The sequence below is a fragment of the Lissotriton vulgaris genome, chromosome 6 (assembly GCF_964263255.1).
Source record: "Lissotriton vulgaris chromosome 6, aLisVul1.2, whole genome shotgun sequence".
NCBI classification, from domain to species: Eukaryota; Metazoa; Chordata; class Amphibia; order Caudata; family Salamandridae; genus Lissotriton; species Lissotriton vulgaris.
This window is the reverse complement of record NC_141694.1, coordinates 1254552380-1254568541: the sequence shown is the minus strand read 5'-3', so window position 1 is coordinate 1254568541 and position 16162 is coordinate 1254552380. Positions and strand designations below refer to the sequence as shown.

Sequence of the window (16162 nt, the reverse complement as noted above, 5' to 3'; positions counted from 1 at the left end):
TTTAGGCAAGAGTACTACACTTGAAGTAGCCATGCACTGCACATAGCCACACAAGCGAATGATAGCCATCTTCTGTTGTACTAGCACAGTTTGTACACAATATATGTCATTTTAGAAGGAACTATGCCCAGCCTTTTGGCTGTCATTCCACTTACTGATCTGGAAAATATCAGGAACAATAGTTTAACCAAAAGTGTTCTTCAAAAGCATAAATAATTTTCATCAACTTCCTCTGTTATTCAAATACTTTGTCAGTAAGTGTATGTACAGTGCACAGCTAGGGTGGGCAACAAGACACAAGATGAAGTCATACACCAAATTGAATCTGCTGCACAAATCACATGTAGACAGCAACAAACTATTTTATTTTTCAATAAGGTCCTTGACATTCTTTCCTATTTTACAATATGCACTTGGCAGTCTTATTTTTATTATCTGAAAAGAATATTGGCAATAGTGTTAGTTATCTGTGTAGCATTCTTTTTCAAGAAGTTGACTAGTTTGGGGAGAAAAGGCTGTGTTGCCTGGAAAAGAAAGAGATACACATATATAAATATACATTTCAGTTGGGAGTTAAAGAAAAATGGAAAACATTTTTACATTTATAGGTAACTTGAACCCTAAACATAAGCTACTCATGACCAAACAGCAATAGTGATTAATAAACTGCATTGAACAATTACATTATCTAAGTTTCAATACATACAGGTATTATAACTAATGTGGCTTGCAGTACACCTCCAGCACAAGTAAAAAACAGGATAAGTGTTAAAATTTGTCCTGAATTCTTATGATTGTTATGAAGTGCTCAGTTGCACAATAACTCAGGACCAATGTTTATGCTATTACAGTGTAGGCCCTGCATAGCTGAGCTCCCCAGGTTTCCGAGCTCCTTGACAAGTTTCCCAGATCCATGCATAACTAACTGCAATGGTGTGGGTTTTGACTTTCCACTCTGGGATTTGTAGTTCTTGTTTATCCACATAAAACCAGGAATACGCTTCCCAGAAGTCAAAGACTAAGCCCTGTTCTGGAGTAGCTAGTCAAGCCTGAACCAAGGATTCTTGGTAGTTACAAGGAAATGGCAGGGTGTGAAGGGCCTGAAAGGTTTGGGATGGGCGGAGATACCCGACCTCACGATTCAGCAGCTTACTTTTCTAATTTCAGAAAGTGCTAAAGACTCAGTGCCATGCCACAGAAATTTGCACTAGTCAAAACTGATTCCACACAATTTTTCTCTTTGTAAAGATCATATGTTCTCACAGCTTTTTTAATGGAAATTATCGCAGTATGTTTGAGACAAAGCCATTTTGCTCAATAGTTTATAACAGTAGTATCACAGATAGTGTAAAAATAGTTTTTTTTCTCCAAAAAGGCAATTATGGATTAAGATTAGTTGAACTTTCTCTGGTGCTTTTTAAATGATGTATAAACAATACATATGTAAAATAAGGTTTCAGCATCCATCTGTAATATGGACAAAAACCTCAGCATAACCTGCAAAGTCAATAAATCTGTCTATCATGTGGGATTATGTGGAAGAAGTGGCTACTGGAAGGCGAGAACCGATGTAAAGATCAGCTAAATACACAGGGCTTGGAAGGATGGAGGAGATGTCATTGGGGTAACAGGATTGTCATGGAGCCATTTTAGTTGAGAGATTAGAAACATCAGTTATGTAGGGGGAGGGGCAGGCAGTGTAAGATGCGGATGGATAGTGGACACCCATTTTGAAGGACAACAACAAACCATGCATGTGGGGGTCAAATAAATACTCAACCATATGGCTCACACCCCTCCATTGATATTCCCTGATGCTTACCCTTTCTCTCTCAGAAACGTAACAGATCTGGTTTAAAAGTATAGGGCTGCTCCTCTGAAACATGCCCGATGTGCCGTGCCACAGTGAGTGCTGTGAAGACACAAAAAAGAGAATGAGGGAAACACTCAGTCAAAGTATTGTGCCCCTGTCAATAAGCATGTTACCCACCCCAAACATCACTTTCTCTTTTTTCTAGTCTCCCCAGTTTGCTCTGTATAAGCTGCAGAAGAATTGTAAACTCCCGTAGACTCTCTGTTACCATTTTGTTTCCAGAACCCACTTTAGATTGTATGTAGTGAAGTAAACCTGTGCAATGCCAGTTGAGTTTCTAGCACATAAGCATTCCTAAGACTGCTTAATTGGGTATAATAATAACTTACAGCCAGATTCATCAAGCGAAATGCGCTCGCAAAAGGGCAAGATTCGGAGAATCTGGCCCTTTGCTAGTGCAATTTTTGCATTTGGGATTCATCATCCCAAATGCAAAAATCGCTAATAAAGAATTCGCAAATTTGCGAGAATTAGCATTTAAGGAATCTGTATTAGAGATTCCTTAAATGCTATTCATGAAACATTTAAAAATTGCGAATTCGCAATTTAGGACCGCTATTTACCACGAAGTCAAACCTCGTGGTAAATAGCGAAAACTTAGAAAAATGCATTTAAATGCATTTTTCTAAGTTGCATGTTACACACACACATGTCCTTTGGACATGTGTGTGCACATCATCAGTGTAAATTCACATTTCAGGGGTGCTACAGGGTGTCCTTGGACACCCCCGGCACCCTTGAATTCGCATCCTTATTTGCGATTAGCAATTTGCTAATCGCAAATAAGGAAGCTGTAGGAATCGCAATTTATTTTGCGATTCCTACATGAATCCGTTTTGCAAGTCCTTAATAGCGATTCCTTAATAATCGCTATTAAGGACTCGCAAAACAGGACAATGATGAATCTGGCTGTTGGTACTTATATAGCGCACGACTCACCACCAGGGCATCTAGGCGCTGTACTCATACCGCTGTAGGAACCCTTCCTGGTTTTTCCCTGTGAAGTGTCCACTCCTGGGCACCCCCATGGTGAAACCAGGCGTCCCAGCGCTGTTGGGGCCGTTGTGGAGATTAAGCAAGCTATTGCCCAGAGTTGCAGCGTGGGACCCATGATTAGAACAGGCACTGAGGCGAGAATATAAGGTCCGAGGAAATTTTGAGCCCGAGACCCGCCGAGGCGGGAATCGAACCCTTGTCCCGGGCCAGAGCTCTGCATCAAGGTCTGCCGCTCTAGCCATTGAGCCACACTTCTCCACTGGCAAAAGGAACAAATGATGGATGGAATGCTGAACAATGCAAACATTCACCCCCAGTCACAAAGATCTTTGTTAAATCGATCGTTATTTTGGTCACCACACCACCCCAACCTGGACCCAGCCATGTGGGTAGGCCAGTAGTTGGAAATTAAAGGGATGGAAGATACCATTGCTGGACAAGCTATCACCAACCAATTATATGCTCACACTGAAACTTATAACACCCTAGGCACTAATGAACCACTGTAGAATGGCATTTTTCCTTACAGGCAATGAAAGCCCCACTCAGAAGCAATTGCATGTTTTCCTTCGGTGTTTAGTGTTTACAACTCTTTCCATTGATTTTTCACCTTCAGAAATGATCATTCTGATGCAAGAGCGATATTATCTTACATAATTCATAAGCAATCACACTAACAAGGAAAATTAAGACTCATTCAGTAACCGGGGGCTCGTTAATGCAACACCCTCTGCCACAAAATATGAGGGCAAAAACGGACAACCTTTCCCATTATTTAAAATGAACAGGGATTCATTTTTCCATTACAATAAATCTGCTTAAAACATGGAACAGAAACTGCACCAGTGGATATCTGGGTCAGCTTGTGAGATTCAGCTAAGGCTTCCTAAGCAAGATGATGCTTTTCAACCACTCTGTCTCATCTCCCTAGACTATCTGTTGCACACATCATTGACCACTCCGCTCCATTTCTTTGAAATCTCCCACCCTGCGAGGTCACATGAAGAGTACTGCATCATCCTTCATTCTGACCTAAAAGACACAGCCTTACCTTCCACTCCTAAGATGATGACTTGTAGATTTATTTGCAGGTCACAGGAAGCAACTCATGAATGTGACAGAAGACCTCAAAGCAATAGAGATGTGGATGACTCCGAGCAGCCTGACACTCCCTGGCTCCAAAACAGAAATCCTGGTGCTGAGACACCACATCTCCTTTACAAAATACTGGCACTCTGATTCCCAACCTTCTTTGGAGACATTTTTCCATGAAAACCAAAGTCAGGTCATAGTCTTTATATAGCCACAAACCCCAGTCTCAACTGACAGAAGCAGTGGTCAATACCACTTTCTACTAAATATAACTCCTCAAAAAAATCTTGCCTCTCATCCCAAAAAATACCACCTCTGGAGATAGAAACATCAGTAAATGTGACTACGGCTATTTCCTGTACATCACTCCCCCTGCCAAACCAAAGTACTATGAAAAACGGAAACTTGCCGTTCAACGTTTACAATTCACACTTTTTTCCACATACAAAAGCATAGACCAATCACGCCTCAATAAAATATTCTCACTTTGCCTAACCTTCAACTGCCTTTAACCCGTTAACCGAGGCGGTAATTCCGCCGCGGTGCAGGCGTTTCCGTGCGCGAGCGGGGCCGCGTCGGCCATTGGCCGACGGCAGCACTGGGAAGGTAGTGCTGCCGTCGGCCAATGGCCGACGGCAGCAAGGAAAGGGTTAAGGTTCAACACCCTTATACCTACAGAATAAAATCATACACCACCAGCTTACCATCTAAGATTCAAAGCAATCAACCTTTTAGTGGTTACTGGAGCCAATTGTAGAACACACTTCAGAGTCACTGGCTTTCAATTTTTCAATATCCTCAGCCCACACACTAATAATCCTACTAGTAACCTGACCTTCAGGAATCAAAACTAACCTTGATCAAATTATTGCTTGCACAACCACTTATCAATACAATTAGAAACAATAAGAATGTCATGCAATAACAGTCATCCCCATACAACATGTGTCTTGCGGAAGCCTAGAAACAGTTGACATGAAGTGAGTGCTTAACTAAACAAATAAACATAAAAGTTTGTCAAGAATCATGGTGTCAGCATTAAGTGGTTATCCAGGGCTAGGTGGATGGAGACGACATCGGTCTGAGTTAGATAAAATAAGAATGTAGGGTCAGATTTATCAAGGCTTTGTGTTGGTGCAAAGTCACAAAAAGAGATGAGCACCGGTGCAAAGTCTTGATAAAGTTTTCAATTTTCAGTGCAAACGTTTATTTGTGAGGAAGGTTGACTAAGAATATCGCAAAGTAGCTGTTTGTGTTACTTTGCTTTACTTTATGTCAAGGGGTGTTCCATGGGTGGTACATGGGCGTTCCCATGTAATTACCCAAGGAGATTAACACAGAGCCCCATCTACTAACAGAGGTAGACAGGGGTTTACACTAAAAGAATGCCTCCATGAGAAAGGCACAAAGTAGGAGAAATACTTTTTTCTCCAAACTGTTCGCTCATTGCATGTGTATAAAGAACATGCACAAAGTGGCAAAGTTTAAAAGTAAGTCTAAGCAAAGTAATTTGTACTGGAGGGTTATCATTTCGGTACAAAACCTTCTGGTACAAAAGTTTCTGCATGGCGCTAGGCAACCTTAAGGAGAACAAGAACTTGGGGAAATGGCAGCAGTGCACTATCTGTGTAGATGTGACACTGTCCAGCTCTCTCCCTTCCACGCAACACACCACAGTAACTTTGCTTGTCGCTCTGCGCTGCATGAAAAGTAGATTTTCCCCTTAGAGCTTAATGGCATTTTCAAAATGAGAAAGCAATAGTTTAGAGATTTGATCATTTGGGGGGAGGGTATAAAAGTTTGCAGAAGATTTAAAGACAATTCACTGATAGAGAATTGTAACAGCATGCACTGGGTGGTGAAAAAGGAAACACTCACACATGGGTCTGTCCACTGATCACTTACCCTCTGCCTTCCTGAAGTGTGATTTATGAGGCGACACACCAATGCGATGCTGCTCTCTTGTTTTCCATCTGAGGAGCGTAAGTCTGGCAACTGTGAAGATACCGAAAAAAGTGTCAGGCAAGATATCTCCCAACAGCCACAACAGAGCACTTTATTTTTACCTGCCTGTAGTTCTCCTATTGTACAGTTATCTACTTTTGAAATAGCAACCTATAGATGTACTTCGGGACCAAAGCATATTCTTGAAACTATCAGAGAGGAATGAATAATTACGTAGAAAAAAACGGAATTCAGTTTCGTAAAGCTGTTTTCTGTGCATAGGGCTGATGCTTTAATGCATGGCAAGAAAGCTTTAGAATGCCCAACTATCGAATAAAGCCTGAAAATTGCGTTTTTGAAGTGTCTGGGGAGTGGTTGAGCAAAATACGTCTTTGCTATTTGTAGGGAAAACTCAGACACTGTTTTCTTCTGTGCAAAGAACCATAAAGAAGATGCAGGAGTTAAGATGAAAAGACACAAAAGAGGTGATTTCTGACCATTTGCAATCATGGCATAAAGATGAAGCACCCAGAGTGGGCTAGGAGGGATGGAGATGACATCAATGTGGCAACAGTAGGTGGCTTAAGTTGGCCATGGATTTGCAATCTGATCTGGGTGCCTAAAACTGGTTTATTGGATCACTCGATAGTTACCCTTATGGAAAAAAGATGGGATGAGGGATAATGCGGTTTTAGAATATCCAGTGGTGAAATATTTTTAAAACATATTGATCTAGGCCATTCCATTACAGCTAGCATGGAAACATTTAAAAAACAAGCTAATTCCCTATCCACTGATTACCTCTCACTTATTCTTTGACTTTCACTATCATAAGGGACAAGGCTTGTGGGGCCATATATACGATCATTCTCTTTAGCGAATCGCAAATCGCGACGTTTTGCGACTCACAAAATGGAATGTACAACAGTGTCTGTGACACTATTTGTGATTTTCAATTGGGTCGCAAGGTACCTCCCTCATTAATATTCAAGAGGCAGGTCGCAATTTGTGAATTATTGGGAATGGCCTGCAAACACAGGGATGGTGGTCTGTTGGGGATAGCAGACCCCAATGTCTGTGTTTGACTTTTTAATAAGCAACTTTTTTCAAAATTCAGTCCATTTGGGAGTGGCTTACCACCTACTTGAAGTAGGCTGTAAACTGCAAGTGTTTTGCAAACACAAATGTGGTTGGAAAACAATGGTACATACCATTATGACTCGCTATTAGGAAGGTACGCCCTTGGCATGCCCTATCCTAATAGCAACTTACAAACACTATTTTGCGAGTCACTGACTCGCAAAATAGCGTTTGTACATACCACCACCTTTTTTTGCTGTCACAAACGATCCGATTCCCCGTTTGAGGCCGCAAAAAAAGGTCATACATCTGGCCCCTGGTCTATTCCACTTCAAGTGTGGCAGGGCTGGGTTCTTGCTGTGAAGATACCAAAAAAGCATTAGGCAAGATTCAGTTCAAGGGCAATCTCCTCTATCCACACACATACAGTCTCTCTAGCTCCACAATGAAAGACATTTTGCTTTTTACTGTTGTGCAGCCTACAGGTGATCGTCTAAGTGGGAAGACAGCTCATGTTTAAGTCTGACCACTTTGTGAGATGATCGATTATTACTTCTAGCAAATTTGGCACAATGCCTAAAAAATAGTTTGGGTAATGTGTAGCCCTATTCATTTATTTAGTGTGAACAGGTTAAAAATGGAAATTACATTGTTGGTATGCCGGAAGAAACATTTCAGGGGAAGGTAACATGAGTAATGAGTAACCATTTATCCAGACATCAAGGGAAAGACAAAGAAGGGTGTTCCAGGTCAGCGATAATAATGCAGCAAGGCAAAAAGCCTCAATTACACTGCAGCTGAAGAACTGGTGCAGATAGGAAATTTGGTCTGGGATTACATGGCCCAGCAGCAAAAGATGACCAGCTACCCAACCCCTCAATATCACTTAAACCAGGTAAGGTGCTCCCTTCTTTGCTCAGTGTTCCGTCATGCAGTGATTTTGTGCAGCCTTCTCCTACTTTACCACCACAACTTCCTCTTTAAGCTCTGATTCCTCCACCCAGATGTCTCCATACCATTGGGTTCCCACTTCATCGCAGCCTACCCATGCCCCTGCACACTACCACATTCAACCTCAGACTTACTTATCCAACACACGGCACTAGCCTCTTCATCCATTCATATGCATGTACTTTCATCGCACCACCTATCCATGGACTCAGTTACTCTACAACCAACCAAGCACTAACTTCAATTTAGTCACCTTTTATGTTTAATGATCAGCAGTCAAACTTTAATCTGCAGTTACTTTTAAACACAGAGGGACAGCCCCCTCTTCTGTCCCTGTTTAAAAACCACGACTTCAATTATGTGTATACCCCTTGGTGCCCTTACATACTCAGAGTATTTAAGGCTTATGTACTCCGAGTATTTAACAGTGGCACCGATGGGAAGGTACTGCAGTGAATTTGGTATTTGGCAGCGCTATTTCTTAGAGCATCCTCACATCCATTTTTGGTTGCGAGGGTGCATTTAGCACTGAGAAAATAGCAGCACATGCACACTCCGCTCCATTGCTGAATTCCACAGAATTTTAATATAATACCACAGAATTACACAAAATCAAATTCGACCGTCTGTCTGCCCCAAATGGTACTGCCTGACTGCAAGATTTGGCTTTGCAACTTCTCCAGCAGAAAGGCTGGCAGGCCCAGCAGAGTGTGTTATATACTTAGCTAACTTGGGAGGTATGAAGGCAATGATTAGGAAAATATGGAAATTACAAAGAAAAAAATTGGATTTGTTTAGCTGATGTACATGTCTTTTTCTCTTTAGCTTTATCATTTCCTTTGGTACATAATCAAGGATCTAGAGTAAAGAAGTAATGATCCATGTGTAAGAAGACACCTGACTATTTTTGGAGGAGAAAACCAGTGATTACTTATAGCAAGTCTGGCAGAGTCTAAAAGAATATTTTGAGTAAAATGCAGCCTAATTAATTTGTTTACTGTGAATAGATTTAGAATAGAAAATAGATTGATGGTATGTGAGAAGCCCATTGAGCCAGAAATAAAGGTAAAGACTAGGAAAGGGTTCGTGAGTAGCGAGAATCATGCTGTGAAGAAGAAAAGCCTAGCTCTTTGGAGGACGTAGGTAACATCAACATATTGATGGCAAGTGAGAAAGAGGGGTGCTGAGGGTGTACTATGCAACTTTTCCCCTCTACTGATATGTGCATTAATTCACTTAAAATGTTCTTCCTTTGAAAATGCCTGGACAGTAAGGCATCCATGTGGTGCAATGCAGTTGTAAAATTTTAATTTCAGCCCACAGCAGCATTTGCATTCTATTTCAAACCTCTTCAGTCACCCATGGCACTCTGCCTAAGTCAAAAGGTGATCATAAATGCTCCAGTACCATCAATATTGTTTTGAGGAAATCACAAGTGATGGCAGACAAAAGCCTTAACCTCTTAGCTATTAGGTCTTCCCCACCATCCCCCTGGTTATAAGCCTTTTTTTGACTATTTGGGGTAGCTCGCACTTAGGCCCTTGTAACTATTTGTCAACATTAGGTATCCATGCCAAATTTGCGTCCCAGGGTTTGTGGATTCCCCTGGAGGGGTCCCAAAAATTAGCCAAAAGACAGCAAAGCACATTTCCTTTCTTTTTTGTGGAAAAGTGGGGGAAAGGGGCTGCAGAAGAAAGCATCAGTTCATTCCCCTGCACATGGTATCATCAAACAGTTTGTGGTACTCAAATCTCCATCTTCCCAGCTTTGAGAAACAGACAGAATTTTGTCAGAAAACCCATATGTTTTAACAGTTTGGGCATTTTACTGGGACATAGCCTATTTTTGCTACTTTTTGTGCACCAACCTCCTTCCAGTTAGTGGTTAAAATAGAATTGGAAGCAATAATGGATCCTGGAAAACTATACATTTCTGAAGTAGACACATTTCTGAATTTAGCTAGATTTTTAATAGAAACTAATAGTTGAAAATAAGAAAAATTGAAAATGAGATTTAAAAAAACAGCTATTTGTGCCAACGTTTTCACCTGTAACATCTTCTATGTAGTTCAGATTTCCTTACAGCAATATACCGTTAAATCCACCAGACCCTTCTGGTTGTGGGGATACATAGGACTTGTAGGTTCACTGTTAGAACTGGGGGTCTCTAGTTAGCAGAGGTAGGTACCACTGTCCAAATAGGGACCCTTGCTTCTAGTCAGGGTGAGGAGGAAACACTCTTTAGATAACCTCTGCTCACCCCCTTGGTAGCTTGGCACAAGCAGTCAGGCTTATCCAAAAGCAATGTGTAAAGTATTTGTACCAACACTCACAGTGACTCAGTGAAAACACCTCAAACTGACTCCACAACAGTTTAGAAAAATAAAGGTATTTAATCTAAACTACACAACACCAAAACAACAAAAATCCAACATACACAGTTCAAAAATATGGTTGCAAAAGAGTTCTTAAGGCTGCGATAAAAGAATCCACAGTTGCATGAAAAGTTTTCAGTTGCGTCACGTTTAGTGAATAGTACCTTTTGAATGCGACAAAGTTCCAAAGCAGAAGCTGGTGCGGTGGAAAACAAGCAATGCGTTGCTCCTGAGACCCTGGGGAGGCGATGCGACAACCCCGCTGCAGCAGCGGGCGGGTTGCGACGAATCTGGTCTGTATGGGGAGGATGGCGGACTTGTATGGATTCCGATGCGTAGGTTCCGTGGGAAGTTTTCTCTCGCAAAGGCATGATGCGATGATCTTTGGAGTTGCGACGATCTCCAGGGCGACGATGCACGGACCAGAGGTGATCTCTCTCTCGCAGCTCCTCGATGCGATGGCTTCTGCGACGACACTCACAGCGACGTGATGCGGTCCGCAAGCAAGCGGTGCGGCAATCTCACCCAGCGACGACAGGCTCTGCGATGACACTCGCAGCGATGGTAATCTTCCCGCACCACTCTGGTGCGTCCCGCAAACGAAGGATGCGACGGCTCTGGCAGCGGCAACAGGCGCTACGACGATCTCGACCTTCGTAGCGGCGGGAATTTTGTTGCACTGTCGGGAATGCGCTCTGCAAGCGAGCGATGCGACAAAACTTGCAGAAATTCTTTAAAAGCTTGGTTTCCAGCTTCCCAACACAGGTACAACTTCTAAAGGCACCACACATGGGCCATGCACTCAAGGAAGGACAGAACTCTCTCAGTAGAGTTCAGGGAATCTGCGGGTGAAGTCCTTTTGTTCCTGGGACTTCAGAACAGGGAGCCAGCTCTTCCCAGGCCCTTGGAGATTCCTTCAAGACAGGGGACACAGCACAAAACAAAGTCCTTCCCCTCTCCTTGGCAGCAAAGCAACAGCAGGTCAGTCCAGCAGAGCAACAGCAGGTCAGTCTTCCGTCTTCAGTTTCAGCTTTCTCCTTGGCAGAGGTTCCTTCTTGATTCCAGGATGATCTAATTTTCTCTTGTCAGGGGTCCTGTAATTATACCCCTAAAAGTCTTTGTTCTCTTTGTGCAAGTGGGCCCTGAGCCCGGTCTGAACCAGTTCTGGGTGTTCCTCGAGCACTTTGTTTTCCTGGCTTCTCCTTTCCTTTCAGAGTGAGGGGCAGGGTCGTCAGTCGCCCTGCAGGAGGTGGAGCTTGCATTGTGGAAGGTAGGTACAGCCCTATTCAGGCCCAGGGGCTATCTCCTCCCACCACTCAAGTTGCAAATGCAGTCATTCAGCCTAGGGCTGAATCAGCCAGCCTCCTGGGGAATCCCCAGCCCCTGTCACTCTCAAAACAGACAGTCAATTCACAAACAGGCAAAGGCACACAGAAAGGTCAGACAAGAGAACAGCAACTTTCTAAAAGTGCTGTTCTAAAAACAGGATTTAAAAACAACCTTTCCTAAAAGATGTGTTATTAAATTCTGAGTTCAGGGATACTAGACTTTTATGTCCTATCTTGCTCCTATGTGAAGATATGCTGGTAGCCACTGTAGCCAGCATCCCCCATGATAGCCTATGGAGCATGATAGCCTTGCAGCTGTGAAAAACGAAAATGGCTGTAATTCATTACCAGAGCATGTCACCTGCACAAGTACATGCTCTACCTTTCACATACACTGCACCCTGCCCAAGGGGGTACCTTGGGCCTTCCATAGGGGTGACCAATGTGCACAGAAAGGGAAGGGTTAGGCCTGGTCAGTGGGGACACTGACCAGGAGGACATGGCAGTTCACAGATTGCACACAGGCACTGCGGTGGCAGGCCTGAGACACCATTTTAGGGCTACTTATGTGGGTGGCACAATCAGTGCTGCAGGCCCACTAGTAGCATTTGCCATCACCAGCCCTGGCACACTCAGTGCACTTTACTTGGGACTTCTTGGTAATACAAATATGCCAATCATGTATATCCAATCACAATAACAATTTACACAGAGAGCATATGCACTTTAGCACTGATCAGCAGTGGTAAAGTGCCCAGAGTCCTATTGCCAACAGCCACAGGTCAGGAAAAACAAGGGAGGAAGAAGCAAAACGTTTGGGGATAACCCTGCAAAAATGGCCAGTTCCAACATTCACCAAGAACCAGAGGAACCCAGAGCCAATAACTGCGCTGGGTCTTTGAATGACTTTTCATTGTGTACCGGGTATATAGCAATTCATTTATTAAAATATAAAGAGTGAAAAATAGGTATCAAGGACACCTATGTATTTCCAAAATGGGAAAAAATATAGAGTTTAGAAGCAGTAGCCATTTGCTCATCTCCGAAATTGTAGAAACCCATACTAGCATGTGAATTATAGGACATTTTTCAAAGTGACATCTTTTTTGCACATTGTCTTACATTTGAAAGGCAGAGATGCATACAAACTCAATACGGAATATCAGTTGCTCTACAAATTTGTGTTCCTCTAAGTTTCCCATAAAAATGGTACCTCACTTGTGGGAGTAGGATTAGTGCCTGCGTCAGGAAATGGGCCAAACTGCAATGTGGACACACCACATTTTCACAGAAAAAACTGACCCTTTTTTTACAGTGTTTAGCTGTGGATTTTGAACCCTAGCTCTGCTGGAACCTGGGGAAATCTAGCATACCTGTACAGTTTTAAAAAGTAGGCACCCAGTGGAATCCAGGAAGGGGAGACTTGTGCAGATCTCACCAGGTTCGGTTACCCAGTACCCCTTCCAAACCTCAAACTTTGAAAAAAAACACAATTTCCTCACATTTCTGTGATGGGAAGTTCTGGAATCTGCATGGATCTACAAAATGTCATGCACCCCGAATTCCCCAAAGCCTTCCAATAAAAATGGTACCTCACTCATGTGGGTAGGCCTAGTGCCCGCCACAGGCAAAATGCAACGTGGACACACATCAAATGTTTAGAGTGAAAATTACCCTTTTTTCTCAAAGTGCCTAGCTGTGAATTTTTAACCTTAGGCATGCCGACACCTAGGGAAACCTAGCAAACCTATACATTTTTTAAGGGTTGAGTTGTGTGGCTATCACCAGGTTCTGTTACTCTCCTGCAAACCTCAAAATTTGTCGCAAAAAATACAATTTCCGTACATTTCTGTGAGGAAAATTTCTGGAATCTACGTGGATCCACAAAGTTCCACCCACCTCACATTCCCCAAAGTCTTCTGATAGAAATCATACCTCACTTGTGTGGGTAGGCCTAGTGCCACGACAGGAAACATGCCAAAACGTAACGTGGACACACCCCATTTTTACAGTGAAAACTGACTCTTTTTTTTCAAAGTGCCTAGCTGTGTATTTTGAACCTGGGGAATCGTGGTAAACCTATACATTTTTGAAAACTAGACACCCAGGGGAATTCAGGAGAGGGTGGCTTGTGAGGCTCTCATCAGGTCCTGTAGCTCAGAATCCCTTGCAAACCTCAAACTTTGTCACATAAAACACATGTTCCTCACATTTCTGTAATGGAAAGTGCTGGAATCTACGTGGGCCCAGAAGATTCCACCCACCCCGCATTCCCGAAAGTCTCCCAATAAAAATAGTACCTCACTTGTGTGGGTAGGCCTAGTGCTCGCGACAGGAAACGGCCCAAAACACAACTTGGACATACCACATTTTTACTGTAAAAACTGACCCTTTTTTTTGCAAAGTGCCTAGCTATGGATTTTGAACCCTAGCTCTGCCGGCACCTAGGGAAACCTAGCAAACCTATACATTTTTTAAAACTAGACACACAGGGGAACACAGGAGGGGGTGACTTGTGTGGCTGTCACCAGGTTCTGTTACCCAGAATCCCTTGCAGACCTGAAAAACTACTGGCCCATCTCGCTCCTCCCCTTCGCTGCCAAAGTCATATCGAGGCTCGTGAACACCCAACTGACCGCCTTTGTCGAATATAACTCCATCCTAGATGCCTCCCAATCTGAATTCCGCAGCAACCACAGCACTGAGACCACCCTTCTAGCCACCACTGATGACATCCGCATGCTACTGGACCAGGGACACACGGCGACCCTAATCCTGCTAGACCACTCCACGGCCTTCAACACCGTGTCACACCGCACACTCACAGCCAGACTTCACGACGCAGGGATACAAGGAGCTGCCCTACACTGGACCCAATCCTTCTTCTCCGGCTGAACACAGAGGATCAGACTCCCACCCTTCCGCTCCAAACCCACCGATATCACCTGCAGGGTACCCCAGGGATCATCTCTCAGCCCTACGCTCTTCAACATCTACATGGCCCCCCTCACCCCCATTGTCAGACAGCATGGGCTCAGCATCACATCCTACACCGACAACACACAGCTCATCCTGTCCCTCACGAAAAATCCCGAAGACACCAGACTCTGCTTTCAGGAAGGAATGAAGAATGTGGCAACCTGGATGAAGGAAAGCTGTCTGAAACTCAACTTAAAGACAACCAAGGTCCTCATCCTCGGACCCTGCTCCACCGCCTGGGACAACACCTGTTGGCTGCCTGTCCTTGGGATCCCACCCACCCCCACTGACCACGCCCGGAACCTCGGCATCATCCTCAAATCCTCCCTGTCCATGAACCGCCAGATCAACGCTGTTGCCTCCACCAGTTTCAACTGCCTTCGCATCCTCCATAAGTCCTTCAAATGGTTCCCCTCTGACTGCAAAAGGACCGCCACCCACGCACTCATAACCAGCAGACTTGACTACGGCAACGCCCTCTATGCCGGAATCAACAGAACTCTTCTACACAGACTCCAAACCATCCAGAACGCCACAGCCAGACTTGTCCTCGGAACTCCACGGTTCAAGCACATGTCCCAACACCTACGCACCCTCCACTGGCTCCCCGTCAAGAAGAGAGTCACTTTCAAACTCATCACTCACTCCTACAACAACATCGGACCGAAATACCTCAACAAGAGATCCTCTTTCCACACACCAAAGAGAAATCTTCGCTTTACCAACCTCGCTTCGGCAGATGTTCCCCGCATCCACAGAAACAAAACCGGAGGAAGAGCCTTCTCCTACATCGCAGCCAAGCCCTGGAACGAGCTCCCGCCGGTGAAGATCAGACGCTCCCCGACCCTGCACACGTTCAGGAAGAAGCTCAAGACTTGCCTCTTCGTCTGATCCGGAGCTGTCTCCCCCTCCCCCCCCCCGCCCAGTGGCTTGAGACCCTCATGGGTGAGTAGCACCCTATAAGAACCCCTGATTTATTGATTGATTGAAAACACATTTTACTCACATTTCTGTGATGGAAAGTTCTGGAATCTGTGTGGATCCACAAATTCCACCCACCCCGAATTTTCCCAATGTCTCTCAATAAAAATGTTACCAAACTTGTGTGGGTAGGCCTAGTGCCGGAGACAAGAAAATGGCCAAAACACAAAGTGGATACACCACATTTTTACAGTGAAAACTGACAATTTTTTGGCAAAGTCCCTAACTGTGGATTGTGAACCTTAGCTCTGCTGGCACCTAGGGAAACCTACCAACCCTATACATTTTTGAAAATTAGACACCCAGGAGAATCCAGTATGGGTTGACTTGTGTGGCTCTCACCAGATTCTATTACCAAAAATCCCTTGCAACCCTCAAACTTTGCCAAAAAAACCTAATTCTCTCCACATTTCTGTGATGAAAAGTGCTGGAATCTACGTGGAGCCACTAACTTCCACCCACCCCGCATCCTTTAAAGTCTTCCGATACAAAATGGTACCTCACTTGTGTGGGTGGGCTAAGTACCTGCTGCAGGGAAGGGCATTGTAGAGATTTCAAAATTAC

The 16162-nt window shown here is 43.9% G+C and overlaps 1 protein-coding gene across 1 annotated transcript in view; it reads right to left on the bottom strand.

The window, feature by feature from the left end:
• Positions 1-431: 431 nt before the first annotated feature.
• The window catches only part of LOC147708715 (uncharacterized), a 251516-nt gene continuing 235785 nt past the window's right edge, over positions 432-16162 (bottom strand). The window contains exons 19-21 of the mRNA XM_086925765.1: positions 5867-5956; positions 1823-1912; positions 432-524 (exon numbers count right to left, since the gene is read on the bottom strand). Coding sequence (XP_086781891.1) covers positions 432-524; positions 1823-1912; positions 5867-5956 — 273 coding nt within the window. The remainder of the gene's footprint in view (positions 525-1822; positions 1913-5866; positions 5957-16162) is intronic.